This window comes from Mandrillus leucophaeus, unplaced genomic scaffold, assembly GCF_000951045.1.
Source record: "Mandrillus leucophaeus isolate KB7577 unplaced genomic scaffold, Mleu.le_1.0 Scaffold176, whole genome shotgun sequence".
In the NCBI taxonomy this organism is placed as follows: domain Eukaryota; kingdom Metazoa; phylum Chordata; class Mammalia; order Primates; family Cercopithecidae; genus Mandrillus; species Mandrillus leucophaeus.
Genome location: NW_012101765.1, coordinates 748,939 through 769,810, shown reverse-complemented (window position 1 = coordinate 769,810; position 20,872 = coordinate 748,939). Strand labels below are relative to the sequence as shown.

The following is a 20,872-nucleotide window of genomic DNA, read 5'->3' as shown; positions in this document are numbered from 1 at the left end:
TTAAATTTTTAAGGTTGAATCAAAACCATGTGCAGAAATTGCAGCCTTATTTGCGCTTTACACGAACTCAAAAGTTCAATACTAAAGGTACCTAGAGGAAATCCCTGCCCTTTTTGAGTATCTGTGGCAACAGGAATGGTTTTTAATTTCATCCTTTACTTAGGATGTTTATCTATTACACTTTATAATGGTATTTCAAACTTCAAACTAAGGAATAAAAGGTAACCCTGTTTTCAAAACTCAAGCAGAGGTATAGGATGGATAAAGATGGATTTGTGACCTGATTGTGTACCTTTATAAAAACATGAGAGGAAATTATTTTGCACACTCTTTTCTTTATACTTAATTATATTACAATAATAGTGTAACTAGCAGTTATAAAATTTTCTTTGTTCTGGTTAAATGCCTAAAACTTTAAGAGCAACAAAACTACAAATTAAATATGAATGATACACTATTCTTATAGCAGACAAAAGGGATTTCCCTCCTTTATTCTTATTTTAGGACATACCAATTCGTATTCCTCATAAGAGACATAGCATTAAAAAAACAAAAAGGATGAGTTTTCAGCCTATTTCCAATATTCTTATCAGTATCCCCAGATGATTATAGCAAAGGAAAAAGTAACATGTACGAATACATCATCACATTTTCCAATTGAGTTTTTTTCCAAACGGTACTTTTATAAATTAAAGTAACTAAGAAAATCCATGATCAGCAAACAGTTGCTAGGTGATGAAGAATTTAAACTTCAAAGCATGTAAATAATTTGGCAACTCAACCATGTAACTCAAACCTAGTAACAGAAAGGTAAAAAACTAAACATTCTAAGCTATAATGTGGGAGTATATGTATACTTATGTATATGTGTAAACACACATTATAAATGCATGGGGTTGTTTTGGGTTTTTTTGTCACCTCTGCCAAGATCAACCAAGAGGAAGAAGAGTAATTCGTTTAAAAGTTAGGAACTAGACATACCTTTAAAATTTCAACAGCATATTTCCTCTATATCATATTACAATAACAGCTCTATAAAACTGTTGGCTGAAGCCTAGGTAAGAATAAAGTCTGTTTTGAGAACAGCATTTATCATTGCCCAAAAACAGTAAGGAAAATGTGCAGATTACAAAAGATATTGAGCTTGGACTATAGCTGATAACTTTGAAAAACGTGTCTCAAATATTTAAAGAGGTAGTAAGTTTTTCTTAAACTTTCAAATTATTGGACTTTTTTGCAAAAAGAATGTTAAATTTTCTAAAATGAGACCTTTGATCTAAAATATTTAATAGTTTTAAAAATATACTACGGTGAGATGTATTTGTAAAATACAATTATCCAGAGTTAGACAAAAGTAAACAAGAAACTTAAAGAGGGGAAGCCTGGACCATTATTAATCCTTTCCCACATGAAAAGTGCAGATATTAGCAGAATATTCACTAAGTAAAAGGAAAATATTACCTGGTTTCTAAGGCACACAGTTAGCTGTCAGATCTAAAGTCGGATTTATTTGCATTAAGCTTTCAGAACATTTGCTGCAATTCGGGTAGAAATAGTAAGTATTCACATAATATGTAAGTCTGTAGTCCAGAAAGGTATTTCAACTAAAATATGTCAATTTTCACATGTGAAATAATTCAGACATTACTGATATAGTATTTGGAAGAGTTTCTGTACAGAAGATTTTTTCAAGCTGACAGTACTTAGTGCTTTAGAGGGTCAGGTAAACCCAGTTCTCTTTTGTTAAGCAATGTCTAATTTCCACTACATCAACCTTGGTCCTCAGTTCCACTATCCAAAAACTGCTTTACATTATGTCGTACTTCGCTGGTACCACCTAAAGTGATTACATTATAAAAGGCCTCTAGATCACTTTGTTCAAATTTAACAGCTGGTTTCGGTAATGTTCCAGGAGCAAGGGAACTCTCTCCCCTAATTTTCAGGTTGATAAATTTGATTTTCCAAGTATTCTCCACAAAAGGGCAGCGGATGAGTCCAAAAATTTGTTCAAAAATGCCCAAACAAGTGTTTCCTCGATGGACAGTCCCAGCAACTCCAACCATAACCAGTCCATGAGGAGAAGATGCACATTTCAGTCCATGTGAATCTAGGTTGGGGCTGAGAAAAAGAAATTCTTCTTTTACTAGTGACAGCAAACGAAGGCTCACGATTTCTGCTCCATGGTAGTCCGTAACATTTTGTTCTGATGTGTTGTAATAAAACCTAAGCTTCACATCATGCCAGAAGTGCTGTGGCCCCCATTCATCTTGAGGTGGTCCCAGAAAAGGATTCTGAGAATTAAGGAGTCCAAAGAACCAATGACAGAATTCTTCTCCTAGGCGACGAAAATCAACTTTTTCAGCTTTTTTATCTTCTTTCACCTGCTGATTGAAACAAATAAAATAAATACAAAATAACACCAACGTTTAACTTTCATATTTATTTTTCTATCTATCCTATTCAAAGTTTGAATGCACCCATTACACCAGAGAGAAATGAACTATATGTGAACTTGCTGAACCCATTATGCATAGTAAAAAATCTTTTTTCAAAAGGAGAAAAATCATTTTAGAAATTTCCAGCTTAAATTGCTGGAAATTCAGCTAAGAGAGTAAGGTTTAGTAAAAAAAAAAAAATTAGTATGAACTGGGCGGGTGCAGTGGCTCACGCCTGTAATCCCAGCACTTTGGGAGGCTGAAGCAGGCGGATGGCGAGGTCAGGAGTTCGAGACCAGCCTGGTCAACATAGTGAAACCCCGTCTCTACTAAAAATACAAAAACTAGCCGGGCATGGTGGCCTGTGCCTGTATTCTCAGCTACTCGGGAGGCTGAGGCAGGAGAATCACTTGAACTTGGGAGGTGGAGGTCGCAGTGAGCCAAGATAGCACCACTGCATTCCAGCCCGTGCAACAGAGCGAGACTCCAAACCTTCAAGATGTTCACATTTTGTATATAAATTACATAAAGTTGATATAAGTAAGCATTTTCATTTGTCTTTAAATAGATATTCTAATGGTGATTGAAACAGGTTATTTTCTATAACTGGGATTAATTTTATTCTATTATTTTTCTTTTTTCAAAGAAAATGTTACAGTAAGCTGGGCGCGGTGGCTCATGCCTGTAATCTCGGCACTTTGGGAGGCCGAGGCAGGCAGATCACTTGAGGTCAGGAGTTCAAGACCAGTCTGGTCAACACGGTGAAACCCCGTCTCTACTAAAAATACAAAAATTAGCTGAGTGTAGTGGCGCATGCTGGTAATTCCAGCTACTTGGGAGGCTAAGGCAGGAGAAGCACTTGAACCCAGAGGGCGGAGGCTGCAGTGAGTTGAGATCATGCCACTGTACTCCAACCTGGGTGACAGGACAGACTTTGTCTCAAAAAAAAAAAAAAAAAGTTACTGTAAAAATCTACCTGATAGACTAGATCTCATTCATCCATATGTTCCACAACACTACTTTACCAAGATGTATGAGATCTTAGGTTCACTGAGCACCTGCTATTCAATATACTGGGCACTGTGTGTGGTACTTAAGAGCTATTTCTTCCTACCTTCACAATAAGCCCTAGGACATAGATATTATTATGATCATTTTAGAGATTAAAAAAACAAGGCTCGGAAAGGTCAAGTTATCTGCCTAAGTTAACACACCTAGTATATGGCAGACCCTAATTTGAAGTTGTATCTGTATGAGTTCAAAGTCAATGCTCTTATCAGTATATAAAGTAAGAAAGCTCTTAGAAGATTCTTTCCTAATGTGAAGGCAAAGCTTTCTCACTCTGAAACCTCATTAATTCAAAAAATGTGGTATGTAGTTTAAAAATCTGCAAATTACCTAGAGGTTAATTCAAGCAACACTTAAATATTTGTGCAATATCTAAAACGTACGGTGGAGATACAAAGAACAGAAACAGCCAATGTCCGCTGGAGAAAATTTCTACAATAGAACTTTCTCTAGCTAAAAAAAAAAAAAAAGCATAAAAAATATTTAGGTTCCAATGTAGGGGCGGGGCATCAAGAAAAACAGCTAATGCATGCTGGGCTTCACACCTAGGTGATACGTTGACAGGTGCAGCAAAACACCATGGCACATGTTTACCTGTCTAACAAACCTGCACACATACCCTGGAACCTAAAAAAAAAAAAAAAAAAAATTTTAAAGTAAAATTTTAGGTTATTTTCATGACATTTTTGCAATACCAAAAACAAAGTGAGAAAGAATTTGCAATAAAATTCTTCTAAAGTGAAAAAAAATTACACAGAGCTAAAGTTAAAATTAACCTTGCATTAGACCTAAAACCATAAAAACCCTAGAAGAAAACCTAGGTAATACCATTCAGGACATAGGCATGGGCAAGGACTTCATGTCTAAAACACCAAAAGCAACGGCAACAAAAGCCAAAATTGACAAATGGGATCTCATTAAATTAAAGAGCTTCTGCACGGCAAAAGAAACTGCTATCAGAGTGAACAGGCAACCTACAGAATGGGAGAAAATTTTTGCAATCTACTCATCTGACAAATGGCTAATACCCAGAACCTACAAAGAACTCAATCAAATTTGCAAGAAAAAAACAACCCCATCAAAAAGTGGGCAAAGGATATGAACAGACACTTCTCAAAAGAAGACATTCATGCAGCCAACAGACACATGAAAAAATGCTCATCATCACTGGCCATCAGAGAAATGCAAATCAAAACCACAATGAGAGACCATCTCACACCAGTTAGAATGGCAATCATTAAAAAGTCAGGAAACAACAAGTGCTGGAGAGGAAGTGGAGAAATAGGAACACTTTTACACTGTTGGTGGGATTGTAAACTAGTTCAACTATTGTGGAAAACCGTGTGGCGATTTCTCAAGGATCTAGAACTAGAAATACCATTTAACCCAGACATCCCATTACTGGGGATATACCCAAAGGATTATAAGGCATGCTGCTATAAAGACACATGCACACGTATGTTTATTGTGGCACTATTCACAATAGCAAAGACTTGGAATCAACCATCTGTGACAGACTGGATTAAGAAAATGTGGCACATATACACCATGGAATATTATGCAGCCATAAAAAAGGATGAGTTTGTGTCCTTTGTAGGGATATGGATGCAGCTGGAAACCATCATTCTCAGCAAACTATCGCAAGAACAGAAAACCAAACGCCGTATGTTCTCACTCATAGGTGGGAATTGAACAATGAGATCACCTGGACACAGGAAGGGGAACATCACACACCGGGGTCTATTGTGGGGAGGGGGGAGAGGGGAGGGATAGCATTAGGAGATATACCTAATGTAAATGACGAGTTGATGGGTGCAGCACACCAACATGGCATATGTATACATATGTAACAAACCTGCACGTTGTGCACATGTACCCTAGAACTTAAAGTATAATTAAAAAAAAAAAAAGTGAAGATATATAAAAAAATAGGTATTTGCATATAAACAAATCAGTAATATTTGAGAAAAAAAAAAGGAATGAGTAAGTCGATAAGCCACTTTTAACCAGCACTAGTGATTGTTCAATGGAAACATATAAACTCAATATAAACTTGAAGTTAATTCCATTTAATTTACAGCTTATTTTATAATAGTATTTTATTAAGGAATTAATTTACATATAGTAAAATCACAAATCTAAACACACAGCATGAGGAATGTTGACAAATGTATGCAGCTACATAACCATCATCTAGATCAAAATACAAAACATTTCAATCACCCCAGAACATTTCCTCAGGCCCCTTTTCCATTCACTTTGAATTCCCCGCCCTCACTCAAAGCAGCCACTGCTCTGGTATCTATCATCAAATGCTAGCTTTGCCTGGAAGTGGCTTTAATATAAAAGTAATTAGATAGTGTGTTATGTCTGGCTTGTTTTGCTCTACTTAATGTTTTTGAGATTCATACAGGTTGTTGCATGTATCAGCAGTCCTTTTTTAAATGAACAGTATTTCGCTGAAAAAAAAAAAAAATTAACCTTGCAGTTTACTCTCTAAAAATCTAATAGTCCTCATTTGATGATGCTGATATTGAAAAATACTTTTTCTCTCACATATCAATAGATGATTACATACATACCACGATACGTCAGAAACATTTTTTCTTTTAGTTGCTTTACTGGTCTCTTCCTTCGGGATTGATAGGATATGAAACAAAGTTAAAATTACAAAATATAAATAAAATAGGCTAGGCATGGTGGCTCTTGCCTGTAATACCAGCTGAGGTGGGAGGACCACTTGAGGCCAGGAGTTCAAGAACAGCCTGGGCAACATAGTTGAGACCCTATCCCTACAAAGTATTTTAAAAATTAGCCAGGCATGGTGGTACATGCCTGTAGCCCTAGCTACTCAGGAGGCAGAGGGGGTGGATCACTTGAGCCCAGAAATTAAGGCTGCAGTGAGCTACGATTATACCACTGCACTCCAGCCTGGGCAACAGAGCAAGAATCTCTTAAAAAATAAAAATAAAAAAACCCCACAAACATTATTAACCATGTTCCCCAAGATTTAGGATTATCAACAAAGTTTCAGACAGAACAAAGGTTCAGAAAAGAACTCTAAGATTTATTTTACCTGTTGAAAGAGTTGGATGTCCTCTGTCTTTGTAACTGGCTCTGGCGTTTCCTTCAATTTCAGTTGTGGTTGCTTTTGCCAGTAATCTTTCGCATGCTGAATAAGATTGTGTTTTTCAGTAGCTGGAGGTATAATAATCCCCTGTGTTGTCAAGTACTTAAATATAACTTCTCGGTGGACTTTTCTACGCCTTAGAAGTTCTTCTGCACTTTGGCTGTACACTAATATCGCACGAACAGCATCTAGAAAGAAATTGCAAAGATTAACAAAAAATCATGAGGCACTTACAAATTTGTGCCAGGTCAGTAGAAACTCTATTAAATAATATTTATAAGCTATTTTCACAATATTACTGCTGTTGCATGATAGCCATCACTTTAAAAAAATAGGAAGTCCATTGTCAGTTTTCTTTTAATGTCTTTATGCCTTAAACTTCCCTTACCTAAAATCTCTTCTTTTCACTTCCCATAAGTGACAGTGAAAGTTTAGCATTTTCTCTTAAAGAATTGCATTTTAAGAAAACATTCAAGCCAGAAAAAACATTTTTTTCTAATAAGGCCAACAGTCCTAAATTCATGTACAACCTCTAAAAATAGGGACAATTACAACAATATTTTAGATGTCAAGGAATTTTAGTCCTATCTCCTCTACAGATAATGAAAGTTGAGGCCATATTAGGTATCAATTATTATTATTATTATTTTTTTGAGACGAGTCTTTCTCTGACGCCCAAGCTGGCATGCAGTGGTGCGACCCTGGCTCACTGCAAGCTCTGCCTCCCGGGTTCACGTCATTCTCCTGTCCCAGGCTCCTGAGCAGCTGGGACTACAGGCGCCCGACACCACACCCAGCTAAATTTTTTTGTATTTTTTTTTTAGTAGAGACTGGGTTTCACCATGTTAGCAAGGATGGTCTCGATCTCCTGACCTCGTGATCTGCCTGCCTTGGCCTCCTAAAGTACTGGGATTACAGGCGTGATCCACCACATCTGGCCCAATTATTGTATTTCTAGAAAGTGGAGAACCAGGGCTTATATTTTTATACTTTTTATTTTAATTTTTATTCTTTTGAGACGGAGTCTCGCTCTGTCACCCAGCCTGGACTGCATTGGCGTGATCTTGGCTGACTGCAACCTCCACCTCCTGGGTTCAAGGGATTCTCCTGCCTCAGTCTCCCAAGGGGTTACAGGTGCGTGCCACCACACCCAACTAATTTTTGTATTTTTAGTAGAGACAGGGTTTCACTATGTTGGCCAGGCTGGTCTCGAACTCTTGACCTCAGATGATCCACCTGCCTCAGCCTCCCAAAGTGCTGGGATTACAGGCGTGAGCCACCACGCCTGGCCGACTTCTATTTTAAAATATTTATAATAAACACAGACCAAAGAATATTTCTGACACGTGGGAATCATACAGAATGGCAATAAGACGAACTTCCATATGCATACCTCCTAACTTAGGACGTGAGAAATAGTACTATCTTTGAGGCCCCCATTTCGTCTCTTCCCTAATGCTATTCCTCTTTCTTCTCATCCACCTCAGAGTAGCTACTATACTAAATGTTGCTTGAAAATTTCCCTTTTTTTATAGCTGTACAGCATAAGTATATATCCCTGAACTATATTTGGTTTGGTATGTTTTAAATTGTGCTATAAATTCAATCCATCCATATACAGTATATAGTTTTCTATAATCAGCTTTTCACTTAATATTTTCTGGAGTAATCTGACACACATAGATAGCTCACTTTCACTGCTATATCATAATTAGTTATATGACTGTACACAAGGTATCTAGCTATTCTTCTGTTTACAGACTTCTATTCTGTGTCCAATTACAAACGCTGTTACTTTGAAATTCTCATACGTATCTCCCAGTGCCCAAAGGGGCAAGCAGTATGAGCATCAACCTGGAGCTTGTCAGAAGCAGAATTTCTGGGCCTCCCCTAAAACTAACGATTCAGAACCTGCATTTTAACAAGATCCCTGAGAGATTCAAAAGCATATTCAAGTTTGAGAAGACTAGGTCGGTCTCGAGTATGTGTCTAATCTGCCATTTTAGGAGATGTCAAATCTGCTCTTCAAAGTGGTAGTTTTAACTTAAACTCCTTCAGTAGTTGTCAACGAGTTGCTTCACCTGATCATGAACACTTGAAGTTTATACTTTATATTTTTAATTTTTTTTTCCAATCTGGTACACAGAAAAGACAACTTCTGTTTCTGGTTTTCATTTCATTAGTTTCTAAAGACACTGAGTATACTTTCATATGCTTAAATGTTATTCCCCCCCCCTCCCACCCCCCAACAATGTTTCTTCAAGTCATTTAAACGTTTTTGAACTGGGATTTTTTTTCCGATTTGTTTTTAGATACCCTATCAATTAAATGCAGCATTTTATCCATTATAATTTTAAATTCACACTCACCATGACTGTAAGAAGGTGAAGGCATGTAAGACAAACACTGAAGAACCATGTAAGTCTAAAGCTATTTTAGGTCTTAATTCTTTGGAATTTCCTCTTTTAGTGTCCATGGCTCAAAGTGATAAATGACTTTCTTCAATGCCAAAACTGAAATCCGACTTAAGCAGAAAAACCCAGTTTTAAAAGGGCAGAATCTTTTAAAGATAATCGTATACTAATATGGGAATCTGGAATTTTTCACGTTTTGAAGTAAAATTCAGCAAATTTAAAATAAAACTAGCTACCCGACACACAAAATGAACAAACGCTTTACATTTTTACATGGACTAGTCACAATCAGGCTTCGCACTAGTAGCCCTTAAAAATCCACCGGAATATGTATTTCGCTCGCTTGTATGTATTCCTAGTACGAAAATTTAGCTCTGAAAAATTTTGCCTCCAAAAAGAGACATGGATTCAAGGTGTCTGCCATTTAATTACAGTAGCTGCTTTTTACCAGAGACATAGAAAATGTTTGCCAACCTCCTCCCACTCAAACTTGAAGAAAAAAGCCCGAGCGGCAGCTGACTCTCTTCAGCTGATCGGAACTGAAAACGCAAAACATTCTGGCTCCCCAGAAAAATTTTAAAAATTACTAATGACTTATTCCGAATCCTTGAATCAACAAGCGCTGCCCATAATACTGAATGGATAAAACCTGGAAGCCGCGCCATCACCACCACCACCACCTCCCTCCCTTGACCCGGCAGCCCAAGTCTGGGTAGTAGTTGCAGAGCCATGGATCCGCCGCGGCGGCCCAGATTCCCGAGGATTCTGCCTAAGCGGGGTAGGCGTGAGGCCAGGGGAGGGGCGGCAGCCTTCTAGGGGAAGGGTCCGCCCTTACCTTGGCGGTCTTCAGGCTGCACGAGGCGGTTGGTGACGGTGTCGCATAGGGCCATGATCTCGTCGTTGTCCAGTAGGCCAAGTAGGTTACGGCAGCCCTCCATCTCTGAAGAGCTGAGTCCCGACATCTCCACCCCCGGGGCTGGGGTTAAAGACGACGGCAATAACGTCGCCCCTACGGCCCACTGGGCCCGCGCCTGGCAACAGACACCGGAAGTGCCTTTCTCGTTGTTCGCCGCCGAAGGGCCTCGAGTATTCCAGGCCCCTGGGCGGAAGTAATCGCCAAAGAGGTCAATCAGGAAACAAAGTGCTCCCACTTGTGGTTCCGGGCTGGGGACGGAGTGAAGTCCCACGTATCTCAATTAAGGGAAGTGCCGGGTTTATACGGAGAACATACACTTTCAGCAAGGGAGCTGGTTACCGAAAGAGAAGTCCCTCCTCCAAAAAAGCGCCTTGGAGGGCTGCGCAGGTGCAGGTGCGTAGAAAGCAGCCGGCAAGCCGGGTGCACCGCGAGCTCCCGTGATGCCGCGGGGCCGTCCAATGGAGGCGGCTCCTCCCCGCCCGCGGGCCGGGCCCCCGGGAGCGCTTGAATGTCTTCTGCGGCCACTTCTGAGTTGGGTGAGCCGGTAGTTTGATTCCTTAAATTAAGTAAACTAAAATAATTTAGTTTTGTTTAACATTATAGTATGAAAAGTTAAAAATAGATAATCCACTGTGCCTGGCCGTCTTCCAGCGGACTTTCCTCTCAAACACGCCGGGACAGTCTCTTGCCTCCATTTCCCTTGTTGCCGGCTCGGCCTTAGAAGACGCGATGTCGCGCGCAATTTAAGGTTGGGGGTTCTGGACGCCAGATTGCCAGGGTTTTACCCCGCCATTTACTCAGACTGTAAGCAAGCTCCTTAGCCTTTTCCCCTTCAGTGTCCTATGGAAGCGGATCTAGTGGAGATGCCTACCTCTTGGGGTTGTGGGGGCGGGGTGAACAGTCCGTGGCTCTTACTAAAGAGCTGATATTACTATTGGCATGGTAGCAACACACATTGACGAGAGAAATAGTCATGCTCTGCTAAACAGGAATCGGACTACATTGTCACTTGCCTTTTTCTCTTTCCATTTTTAAGGCCTATTTTTGATCAGTTGACATTTAATTGGGGTATTGCCATTTAGTAGCTGAAATGTACACATCTGCAGATCCTGGCGAGCAAATTTAACTTTAAAATATATTTTTACATATGAAAATTAGGATTGACCAGGCGCGGTGGCTCACGCTTGTAATCCCAGCACTTTGGGAGGCTGAGGCGGACGGCTCACAAGGGGCCAGGAGTTCGAGACCAGCCTGGCCAACATAAAGAAACCCCGTCTTCAATAAAAATACAAAAAATTAGCCTGGCATGGTGGCAGACGCCTGTAATCCCAGCTGCTCGGAGGCTGAGGCAGGAGAATCGCTTGAACTCTGGAGGCAGAAGTTGCAGTTAGCTGAGATCACGCCACACTCACTGCACCCCAACCTGGGTGACAGAGCGAGACCCTGTCTCAAAAATAAATAATAGCTAAATATCAGTCATATAGTGTACATGTAGTCTTTAAAACAAGGCATTCAAAATATGGTGAAATTGTCAGTGGATGTTATTTGGGGTACCATTTGCTCAACACAGCAATTCTTCATATTTTAAATTAAGTATTAATGAATGCCTGCTACTATTGAAGGTTCAGAGACGTGACCCTGACCTTTCTTCAAGGAGCTTTTGAGAGTGTTGTTAGTAAAGAGGTGACAAGATAAGTGCTAAAATATGTTGGTGTGGGACCACGTGGAGGGCATGTCCAACTTCATTCGTTCATTAAAAATGTATGGAAATAGTAAACATGTGAGAAACTATATAGTCGGCCAGGAGATGCTATGGAAAAAAATAAATCCAGAAGACAGGGATGGGAGAGGATGTTAGTATTTTATACAAGTTGAAAGGAAAACTTCTTTAAGTGACTTTGAAGATCACAAGAAAGTGAGTGAACCGCAGGAGAAGCATGTCAGGAAGAAGCAAGAGATTTCGAGGAAGGAGTCCAGGAGACTGGAGTCCGTTTGAGCAAGAGGAGGCAATGAGCAAGGTGGTTAGAGTTGCAGTCAAGACTGATCTAACACAGGGTTTCTTGATCATAGAACTGTTGACATTTTGGGCAGGATAATCTTTTGTCCAGGGGATTGTCCTGTGCATTGTAGGATGCTTAACGCATCCCCATCCTCTACCCACTAGGTGCCAGTAGCACCTCCTTCCCTCTCTGCACCAACCAAAATTACCTCCAGACGTTGTTACATGTCCCCTGCAGGGCAAAATCACCCACAATTAAGAGCCACTGATATAAAACCTGTCAAGATGCTTTTCGAGATGATGACAGTGTTCTTTTTACTGTCCAATACAGTAACTATCAGGCACGTGGCTCTTGAGCTTCTTGTGTTTAGTGCAACTAAGGAACTGAATTTTAAGTTTTATTTGAATTTAAATTTTAATAGCCACACGTGGCTAGTGACTACTGTCTTGGATAGTGTAGGTCTAGAACCTTGTAGACCATTATATGGACTTCAGCTTTCATGTTTTATCTCTTTCTCATTATTCTGTCAATCTCTCCAGACTAGTCAGTGGTTCCCTTATCATCTGTTCCTTCAACTTGCCACAGGTTCTTGCCTCAAAGCCTTTGCTCTTGCCCCTGGCATATTCTTACCTTGGATATCTGAATGACTCTTTCCCCTACTTTAGTCAGGTTCCTGCTCAAAAGTCACCTTATCAGAGGCCTTACCTCATCATCTTGCTTAAAATCACCACTAACACCATGCTTGCTTATGCATTTCCTACCCACTTTATTTTTCTGCATAGCACTCATACTGTATGTTTGTTGTCCCCCAATAGAATATGAGCTCTGTGAGGCAAGGATTTGTTTTTCATTGCCTGTTACAGAGGCCAGCATACGGTAGGTATCCAATGAATATTTGTTGAATAAATGAATGAGCTTTGAAGGCACTGGCAGGTTTTAAACAGGAATGTCATTATCTGACTTGTCTCAGAACAGGATTACTTTGGCTGCTGGTGTGAAGACTGAAGGGAGGGTAAGGGTAGAAGCAGGGAACCCAGTTAGGAGACTACTAAAATAATCCAGGTTAGAAAAAATGGTGGCTTGAATTAGAGTGAAGGGCATGATAGAGTCAGGGATGATTAGAAGGTTTTGGTTCGGGCAACTAGTTGCCATGTATTGAGAGGAGGAATGCTAGGGGAGTAATCAAGAGACCTGGCTTTCTGACAAAGTGGTTATGCTTAGGAAGGATTAAATCAAAGAATGAGAGATGGGACAGGGAAAAAGGTGAACAACCAGTAAAGGGAATAGTAGTGAAAAATGCATGGACTAAAATAACATGATGAGGGTAGATGGGGGTTTTAAATATGACTGGAGCCAAAGACAGGGTACAGGAGCCATACCTAACATGAAGAGAAACTTAGCAAAATTCTGTATCAATGGGATGTACAGCTCTCCACAACAATAAAACTAGTGTGCTAGAATTTGAGTGTAACTGATCCCCACACCTCTTTGCACTGTTTCCATTAAATTCTGTTCTGGTAGTTTCATTTACTGAATACAACTTGAGCAAAAAACAAAAAACTCTCCCCATTAGAGCGGTTTGGGATATTAGATCTTACTACTAAAGTATCCATTCACCCAACAGTTTAAGTACCTAGTAATAGGGGACTTCTTTAAATGTCTTGGAAACTAATTTTTGAGAAGGTTCTATAAATTTAAGAGGAAAGTTTATCTTCTAGGGAAATACAAAGAACCTTATTGCTTTAGATCTGTGATTTTCAAACCTTAGCTTGTATCAGAATCACCTGGAGGATTTGTTACGCCAGATGGCCTCCAACCTGACCACAATTTAGCATTTCTAACAAATTTCCAGGTGATGCTGATTCTGCTGCTCTAGAAACCACATAAGAATCACTGCTAGAAGATACTGCTACATCAACCAGATATCTCTCTACCAGGCTTCATCCTTTGACTCTGAAATCACTGATCCTCAGGCAAATCTGACCCGATTTGGATTATTAGATCCACTTATGCTCTACATTTGTAGGGAAAAGTGTGTGGCACAATGGAAACATGGTTTTGGGACCCATCTGATTTTTCAGTCACCCTCTGCATTTATTAGCTGTGTGATTTTAACCAGGTTAACCTTTCTGAACTTTGGTGTCTACAGAGCAGTGTTCATATTTACCCTTGAGTTGTACAATTAGAGGTAGCATATATCAACAAGCCATTTCTTCCCCCGCTGTGCAGTACCCATCAATAAGGCATGAAACTTTCTATCATTTACAATTTTTATTCCAAGTATTAGTGGATTGACTCTATTTCAAATCTTGATGTACAGTTAAAACATCTGTCCCTGTTTTATCAGTTGATTCTTAAAATCAGTACAGACATTATGCTATGAAAATCAGCTGAATTTGGTTATCTTGGAAGCCTATTTAGTAGTAGTTGCTTCCCAGAATTCCTCAAATTTCAGAAAAGGAAAATGAAGTTATTGAAACCCCAATAACTTTGTCCAAATACCTCAATACATTCATTATTTTGAATATGGAATATATTGAGTGTAAGATTATATGACCATAAATCAGACTGATAATTTTAGATCTCAGTTCTAGAATGTTTCAATAACACTCTCATAGTGTTTCAAGGCATAATGCTTGTAAGTTGCACAAATCATTTTATCCCATTTATCATTTGCAGTGTGATCTCATCACATCAGAAAGGTTTTTTTCCTACTTAAAGCCCCATTTTTTCCAATTGCAAGTTATAACAAATAGTTTAGAGAGTTTTCCTTTGTTAGCGAACCAAAAACGTAGGAGCCCTCATGCTCAGGGACATCACTTTGGGTTACAGTTTACTGACTTTAAAACGTTTGTTTCCCCAGTGAAATTCTTTCCTAGGAAATAATTTTCATCATCATTTATATTGTAATATTTCAAAATGATTTCAGTCTTTGTTTTTTTTAAGTTCCACCAGAAGCTCTTCATTTTTGAAGAATTACCAATGTAGACAAATTTATCTACTGTCTTGCCTTTGGAGAGTTCCGACACCTACTAAGTTTGCAGAAAGTACTGTATCACACTGAACCCACTTACCTGAAGTGACTTTGGTGAAACAGAATTCTATCAACTTTTATTCCTCCATATAGGCATTCGTTAAAATGTCCAAAAATGCCTATTTTGTGTAAAATTTTAGATATTTCTATTTTCTATATTATGTTTTAAAAAAATCACTCAATCCAAATATGGTAATGATACTAACTGAAATATGCCATTCCTTTATAAGACATAATTGATATTTTCATTTAATATATACCTTATATAAGTCTAATTCCTTTTGAAAGCAATGTACTACATAAAATTGAACACTTGATTACCAACAAGGACAATGTTTTATTGAACAAATCTATGTACAGTACAAAAAATTTCTTGAAATGAGACACTATTGTTGATTTATTGCAGTTCAATGGCTCAGTTTTAATTTGTACTCTTATAAAATGCAAAGTAAAATAATTTAACATTCAACAAGGAAGCACAAATTTCCTTTCTTGCTGAATCTGTAATATCTTTCACATATTAACAATTCCAAAATGCATATGCAGCATTTACTCATTCTGAAAAGGTGTTTTACAGTACCAAATAAATTAAAAAATAAACACTATCATCCCTTTTAGGTTTTTCATCCATACATCAGTATTAAACCAAACATGAAAGGAGTACGGCTGAACCTTCAGTGTGATTTGAAAAGAATCACAAGTTCAATGATATAAATTATTTAAGTATTATATAATTGGTGGTTTTAAAAAAATGAATATGGCTAAAGCCCAAAGTACCAGTGTCCTTGTCCATGGAGATTACCCTTTTTACCTCCTCCATAATATCTGAGCAGCAAAAATTCAGATTTGCTATTTTCTTGACCTTACTGACACACAGCAGAAATTTAACATTTAATTTTTTGAAGGAAATTTTTATTTAAAAATGAAGATTTGAAACTTGGTCCATGTAGGATGAATACATCCTCAAAACAGAAGAAAAGAAGAAGAATCTGAGGAATAAGAAGCAAGCTTCCTTTTCTTCTGAAGCTCAAATTAGAACTGTTGGAAGTTTATGCACCCTATAAAAGCAAAATGATGTAGGTTTATGTGCTAAAAGACAGACATAATAAAATGAACACATTCTTTCACTAGCTATTTGAGAAATATATAAACCGAGGTTAAGACAGGGTGGTCAAATAGAATTTTATAAAACACTCCTTGATTTAGTTATATATAAACCAGTTTGATCTCAGTCTTTCAGAAATAATTTTCTCTTAGCAACACAAAAGTAGAAATAAACCTCAAATTAAAAACAAATAACAAATGGAATATATCTGAAACATCTTTGCATGAACAATGGAAGTAATGAAAATGGAATACTTTGTGGGCATGGATTTATATCAGTTGTTACAACTTGTGAAAAATGTGATAAAATATTAAACTTCTGGAAAATGTACAAAGCAGAAATATTTCAAAAGACTTCACTGTCCAAATGAACCAGTTTCCAAACAGACTTTTTATTACAAGACATACTTTTAGAATGAACTAAAATAAAAATCATTACATTTTTAGTATCAAGAAATACAGAAAACATTTTTTTAGCTGACCTTAAAGAAAAGACTTGAATTATGAGCTGTGTTTAGTTACCTAAATGTAAATTCCACAGCCTAATGTAGGCTACATAACAGAAACAAATTTAAATTTGGAATGGACTTATGACCATCATTGCATAGTAGTGAATGCTGATGATAAACGAATAAAACCGGGAAATTTAAAAAAAATCATCTGATCTATCATGATCTGGAAATCCTAATAAAATATGGATGCTACCTGGAAGAAATTCCCCACTTCCATAATAGCCTCATTGAAGAAGCTCTAATAATAGGGTCTGATGAGATTATCTGCCTTGAACAAAGATTTTGTTATTTAGAATAACTGGAATATTTGACATTGGGACATTAGGAGATCCGTTTTGAAACAGTTTGCCTTTTTGTTATTTTTATCCCTGTTTTAGATTCACACACTATTAGGTAAAAGGAAGTCTTTAAGCATCTTCCTTTCCATAATGGACAAATGGAAAACATCTGAGAGAGTATTTTAAAAAATATTTATTTTGTTAACACTTTAAAATTTTCTTAGGAAAATAACTTATCACTAAGGAAAACAATGCATGAATGTATCTCTTATTGTGTTGTGCAAATGTTTTGTGTAACTACTGCCTTTTACATATAAAAATTACTATTCAGACCAGAGTCATCACTAATGAATAAAAAAACAGGAGTAGTATGGCTTATTTTGGAATTACCTCTCCTAATAGAATAAAATGAATGAATTCTCAACCTGATTCTTAGCTGATTTTTTGAGCCAGTTATTTTAATAGGACTGTACTTAGATAACTCATATTAATGTCTAAAGGACCTTACTATGAATCATCAAGCAATGTCCCAACATATATACAAACAGAAATATCCCAGTGTGCTTTTACCATTATTCACATTGAATAATTTGCAATTCAGTGTTTTCCTTCAACTACAAAGCCTGTAAAGTCTTAGATTCCTTTCATCTCTCCCCAGAGTTACTGATGGTTTTTTTTCCCCTATTTTAATTGACACTGCTGCCCTTTAAATGTAACTAATGTATACCACAAAAGTGGTTAGTGGGAGGTTCCATCAAGAGCTTATTAGCAAAGCACTGTGGTTTTTTTTTAATTTCTTAATTTTCAATGCTGGCGTGCCATTCATTGAACTTTGACTTAATTAATCATCTGGAAGCCAGTTACAATCTTTAATTGATAGCACTGTGGTATGTTAATGTATAAGTTTCTAAATCATCACAAACCAAACAGCAGCGGTTCCTTCAACATGTTTGACCAGAAGGGAGGGGACATAATCTGATTATGCATGACGAGAAAACAAACCCCATTTGTAGCATAAAATACTTTAAATGGTTTATTATTGTAAACCAGCCCCCCTCACCACACACACTTTTTAATAATGTGTTAACTTTTCCCTTTCTGTAAGGCCATCGCTGGTTTTCTGACTAGTTGCCTAAACATGTTTCTCATATAAGCGAAACTGAACATGCTGCTGCTATTAATCATCATAAACTTTAAAATGTGGTTTTCTGGAAAACTGGTACTTTGGGAGTTTTATAATAACCCTTTTGGAGTCTAAGCCAGCACATCTCTGTGAGTTCATTCTAGAAAATGTGCTTTGTCTTTATCTTTAGTAATCCGAGACCACTCTAAAATTAAGGCCATCAGGGAAATAGCAAACTGATGATGCATTTTCTTATAGTGTTTTTTTCACACTACTGCTTGATTGATAGGTCTTTCTGAAATATTTTCATCAGGCACCTGTAAAACAGAACACATCTGTTAATTCAAATTTTATTGACGTTCAACCGGAATTCCAAGTCAGATTCCTGTTTAATTTACACCCTGTCATTTTAAAGGATATTGCTATTAGTAGAAAGACAAGCTCTTTTTCTGATTTTGTTTCTCACTTATTTTCTGTTCTTTTTCTACTTCTATTTTTGTAACAGAGACACAGATTCACTTGATTTATATTCTGGAATGCATATGAAAAATAATTCCCATCAAAATTACAACTTTTATTACAGAAACTTGGAATGAAGAAGAACTTTTGATACAGTGGAAGAAGTATAATCAAAGAATATGAAAAACCTGTGTTCAGATTCTGCCTTGCACAAGTTCATAGGCAAAGCCCTATGCAAATTACTTGTGAATTTCAGTTGCTTGATCTATCAAACAGGAATATTAGTATCACCTCATACTGGTTGTATGTATTAAAGGAAATAACGTATGGAGTAATGCTTCACTATCTGTGCTACACAAATGTCAAGTTTTTAAATCTCAAAGATCTATAATAGTTTTATTTATGCCATTTTCTTTTTTTACAGATATCTCTACTAAGAAGATAGAAGACTTACTTTCATCATCTGAATCAAATCCAAAGAGTGTCTGACATTTCTTTTGTGCAAGATGAGCCTCAAGTGCTTCTGCATTACAGTAGGTGGTCAGGCATTTGCCACATCTTAATCTTTTCACTGATTTTTTATATACGTTATCTTGATCAGAACAGGCATCTACTCTATCAGTCAGAAATTTTCTGCGTTTTGGCATACTAAGATACCGTTCGTCAAGGTAACTGGGAGGCAATGGTCTGACGTATGGTTTTGTTAAAATTAAGCCATATGAAGTATGTTCACTTGTCAGATTTGGTTTGGAAGGTGCCTGAGATACTGGCAAGGTATTGTGTTCTTGTGGTACAACACTGGGTAAAATGGAACCATTTTCTGTCCTGATTCTGTTTGTATCAATTTTCAAAGCAGGATCCGATGAAACTAAAGGTGTTTGCTCTATTTCACTATGTCCATTGACTAAATCACTACTGCTACAATTATTTTCAGAATTTGGCTCTATGTCAGGCATCTTTTGGTCTATCAAGCTTATATTTGAAACAGTGTCATCAGAACGTTCATTTCCATTCTGAACTAAACTGTCTGTTTTCTTTTCCATACTTTCTATACATGTCTTTGGTTCTGTAGACTCTTTCCTTGATTTGCTAGTAGAAACTGGCAGACTAATAGTTTGTTTCTCATTACTAGATGAGTCTTTTTCCTGATGATTAGGATTTGAGTCTGTATGAACATCCCAAAGAATTGTTTCACTTGGTTGTGCAGATGATTCTGGTGTTTTACTTAAATAGTGCTGAGCTTCATGTTCATATAGCAGAGGAAGATCTTCAAAAAGCTCATGGCATTCTGGAAAACTACACTGAGCTTGAAATATCCTGTGACTTTTTGTGTGCTGGGCAAGCTGGAATGGCAGCTTAAATGACTCGTTGCAATTAAAATGCAAACAAAAATACACATTTGGATAGCTGTGTCTATTAAGGTGGTCTATAAAATGTTGAGAATCTTCAAATTGCCTTTGACAAAATTTGCATTTTCCTTTGCTCCACTTCATTACTGTTTGTCGCACATTTAAATCAGTTGGATGTACGGTCATTGCATGTTTATTTAGAAACCCAATTCTTTTAAATATCCGGACACAGCCAAGAGCAGGACACTTAAAGTTTCCTTCTTGATCTGTGGCATATATGTCTTTTGGATGGCATACAGTTCCATTGATTTTATGAATTACTGAAGTTTCTTGATTCAGGTCATAATCATCATCTTCATAATCACCTTCTTCATCCTCTTCCTCCTCATAATCATCCCCACATTCAGGTAAAGGCTTCAAGACATTATTTAAAGAAGTTACAGGACTGCCATTTTCCATAACATTTTCAGTAACATCTTCTGGTTCACTTATGGGGATTTCAATGAATTCAGCCACATGCTCAGGGATGACTTCCTTGTTTCCTTCACTAGAAGCAGTAAGAGTCTCTACTTCCAAATCTTTACTATCTGAATTCCCATTTTCAAATGAAATGGAAGAATTAGAACAATTGATTTCTCCCAAAGCAGTGACTTCCTGATCATCCTGTTGAGCTGCAGCAATTTGCTGTCTCTGTATCTTCTTAACATGATTCTTTAAATGCTTCTGCATGAGTCCTCTGTTTCTAAATTTCCTACCACATATTACACATGCAAAACTGCCTTTTTTCTGATGAGCCTGGGCATGCCTTACGATGTGACCACCTAGAAATTCCTTGTTACATAACATACAACGATGCCTTGGGACATTGTGATCTACTTTGGAAGTATTAAGAGCTGTAAAGTTTTTCTTCGTGTTAATATGACCTTTAGGCTGCACTCCAGATACATCATCAGGATCAGTCTCTCCAGTGCTCTGATCTGTAAGAGAGTCAAACCCTTCATCCAAACCTTGCTGTTCTTCTGTCCTTTTTAGATTACCTGCATTATTTTC

General features: G+C 37.5%; 4 protein-coding genes across 7 annotated transcripts in view; 1 reads left to right on the top strand and 3 right to left on the bottom strand.

Moving 5' to 3' along the window:
• Nucleotides 1-460: 460 nt before the first annotated feature.
• LOC105537599 (chromosome unknown open reading frame, human C3orf38) lies at nucleotides 461-10,384 on the bottom strand. 2 transcript variants are annotated; one of them, XM_011977253.1, is made up of 3 exons: nucleotides 9,883-10,384; nucleotides 6,580-6,821; nucleotides 461-2,384 (listed from the first exon to the last, which is right to left on the bottom strand). In XM_011977253.1, exons 1-3 carry the CDS (start codon nucleotides 10,007-10,009, stop codon nucleotides 1,770-1,772), a joined length of 984 nt encoding a protein of 327 aa, XP_011832643.1. In that variant the 5' UTR covers nucleotides 10,010-10,384; the 3' UTR covers nucleotides 461-1,769. The 2 variants fall into 2 exon arrangements, with proteins under 2 accessions (XP_011832643.1, XP_011832644.1); XM_011977254.1 differs by having other exon boundaries at nucleotides 461-2,381.
• Nucleotides 10,182-20,872, top strand: part of CGGBP1 (CGG triplet repeat binding protein 1) — a 94,576-nt gene continuing 83,885 nt past the window's right edge. Inside the window, exons 1-2 of one of the 3 annotated variants that reach the window (XM_011977256.1) lie at nucleotides 10,182-10,356; nucleotides 18,898-19,006. The gene's annotated coding sequence lies outside the window, so the exon portion shown is untranslated. The remainder of the gene's footprint in view (nucleotides 10,357-18,897; nucleotides 19,007-20,872) is intronic. The other 2 variants (XM_011977258.1, XM_011977260.1) reach the window with 2 other exon arrangements.
• On the bottom strand, nucleotides 15,315-20,869 carry ZNF654 (zinc finger protein 654). Its single transcript, XM_011977255.1, has 2 exons — nucleotides 18,928-20,869; nucleotides 15,315-18,331 (listed from the first exon to the last, which is right to left on the bottom strand). The coding sequence occupies exons 1-2, from the start codon at nucleotides 20,666-20,668 to the stop codon at nucleotides 18,324-18,326; spliced, it is 1,749 nt and encodes a 582-aa protein (XP_011832645.1). The 5' UTR covers nucleotides 20,669-20,869; the 3' UTR covers nucleotides 15,315-18,323.
• LOC105537617 (zinc finger protein 292-like) overlaps nucleotides 20,695-20,872 on the bottom strand; it is a 76,977-nt gene continuing 76,799 nt past the window's right edge. Inside the window, exon 9 of the mRNA XM_011977276.1 lies at nucleotides 20,695-20,799. Within this exon, the coding sequence (XP_011832666.1) occupies nucleotides 20,695-20,799 (105 nt within the window). The remainder of the gene's footprint in view (nucleotides 20,800-20,872) is intronic.

What these genes read in the sequence shown, in the direction of transcription:
- ZNF654 (XM_011977255.1), bottom strand. Translation starts at nt 20,668, where the DNA reads ATGTTATGTAACAAGGAATTTCTAGGTGGTCACATCGTAAGGCATGCC.
- LOC105537599 (XM_011977253.1), bottom strand. Translation starts at nt 10,009, where the DNA reads ATGTCGGGACTCAGCTCTTCAGAGATGGAGGGCTGCCGTAACCTACTT. An exon ending in GCAGCCTGAAGACCGCCAAG is followed by an intron (nt 6,822 to 9,882) that starts GTAAGGGCGGAC and finishes ATTTCTTTCTAG; the next exon opens with ATGCTGTTCGTGCGATATTA. An exon ending in ACATCCAACTCTTTCAACAG is followed by an intron (nt 2,385 to 6,579) that starts GTAAAATAAATC and finishes TGTTTCAATCAG; the next exon opens with CAGGTGAAAGAAGATAAAAA.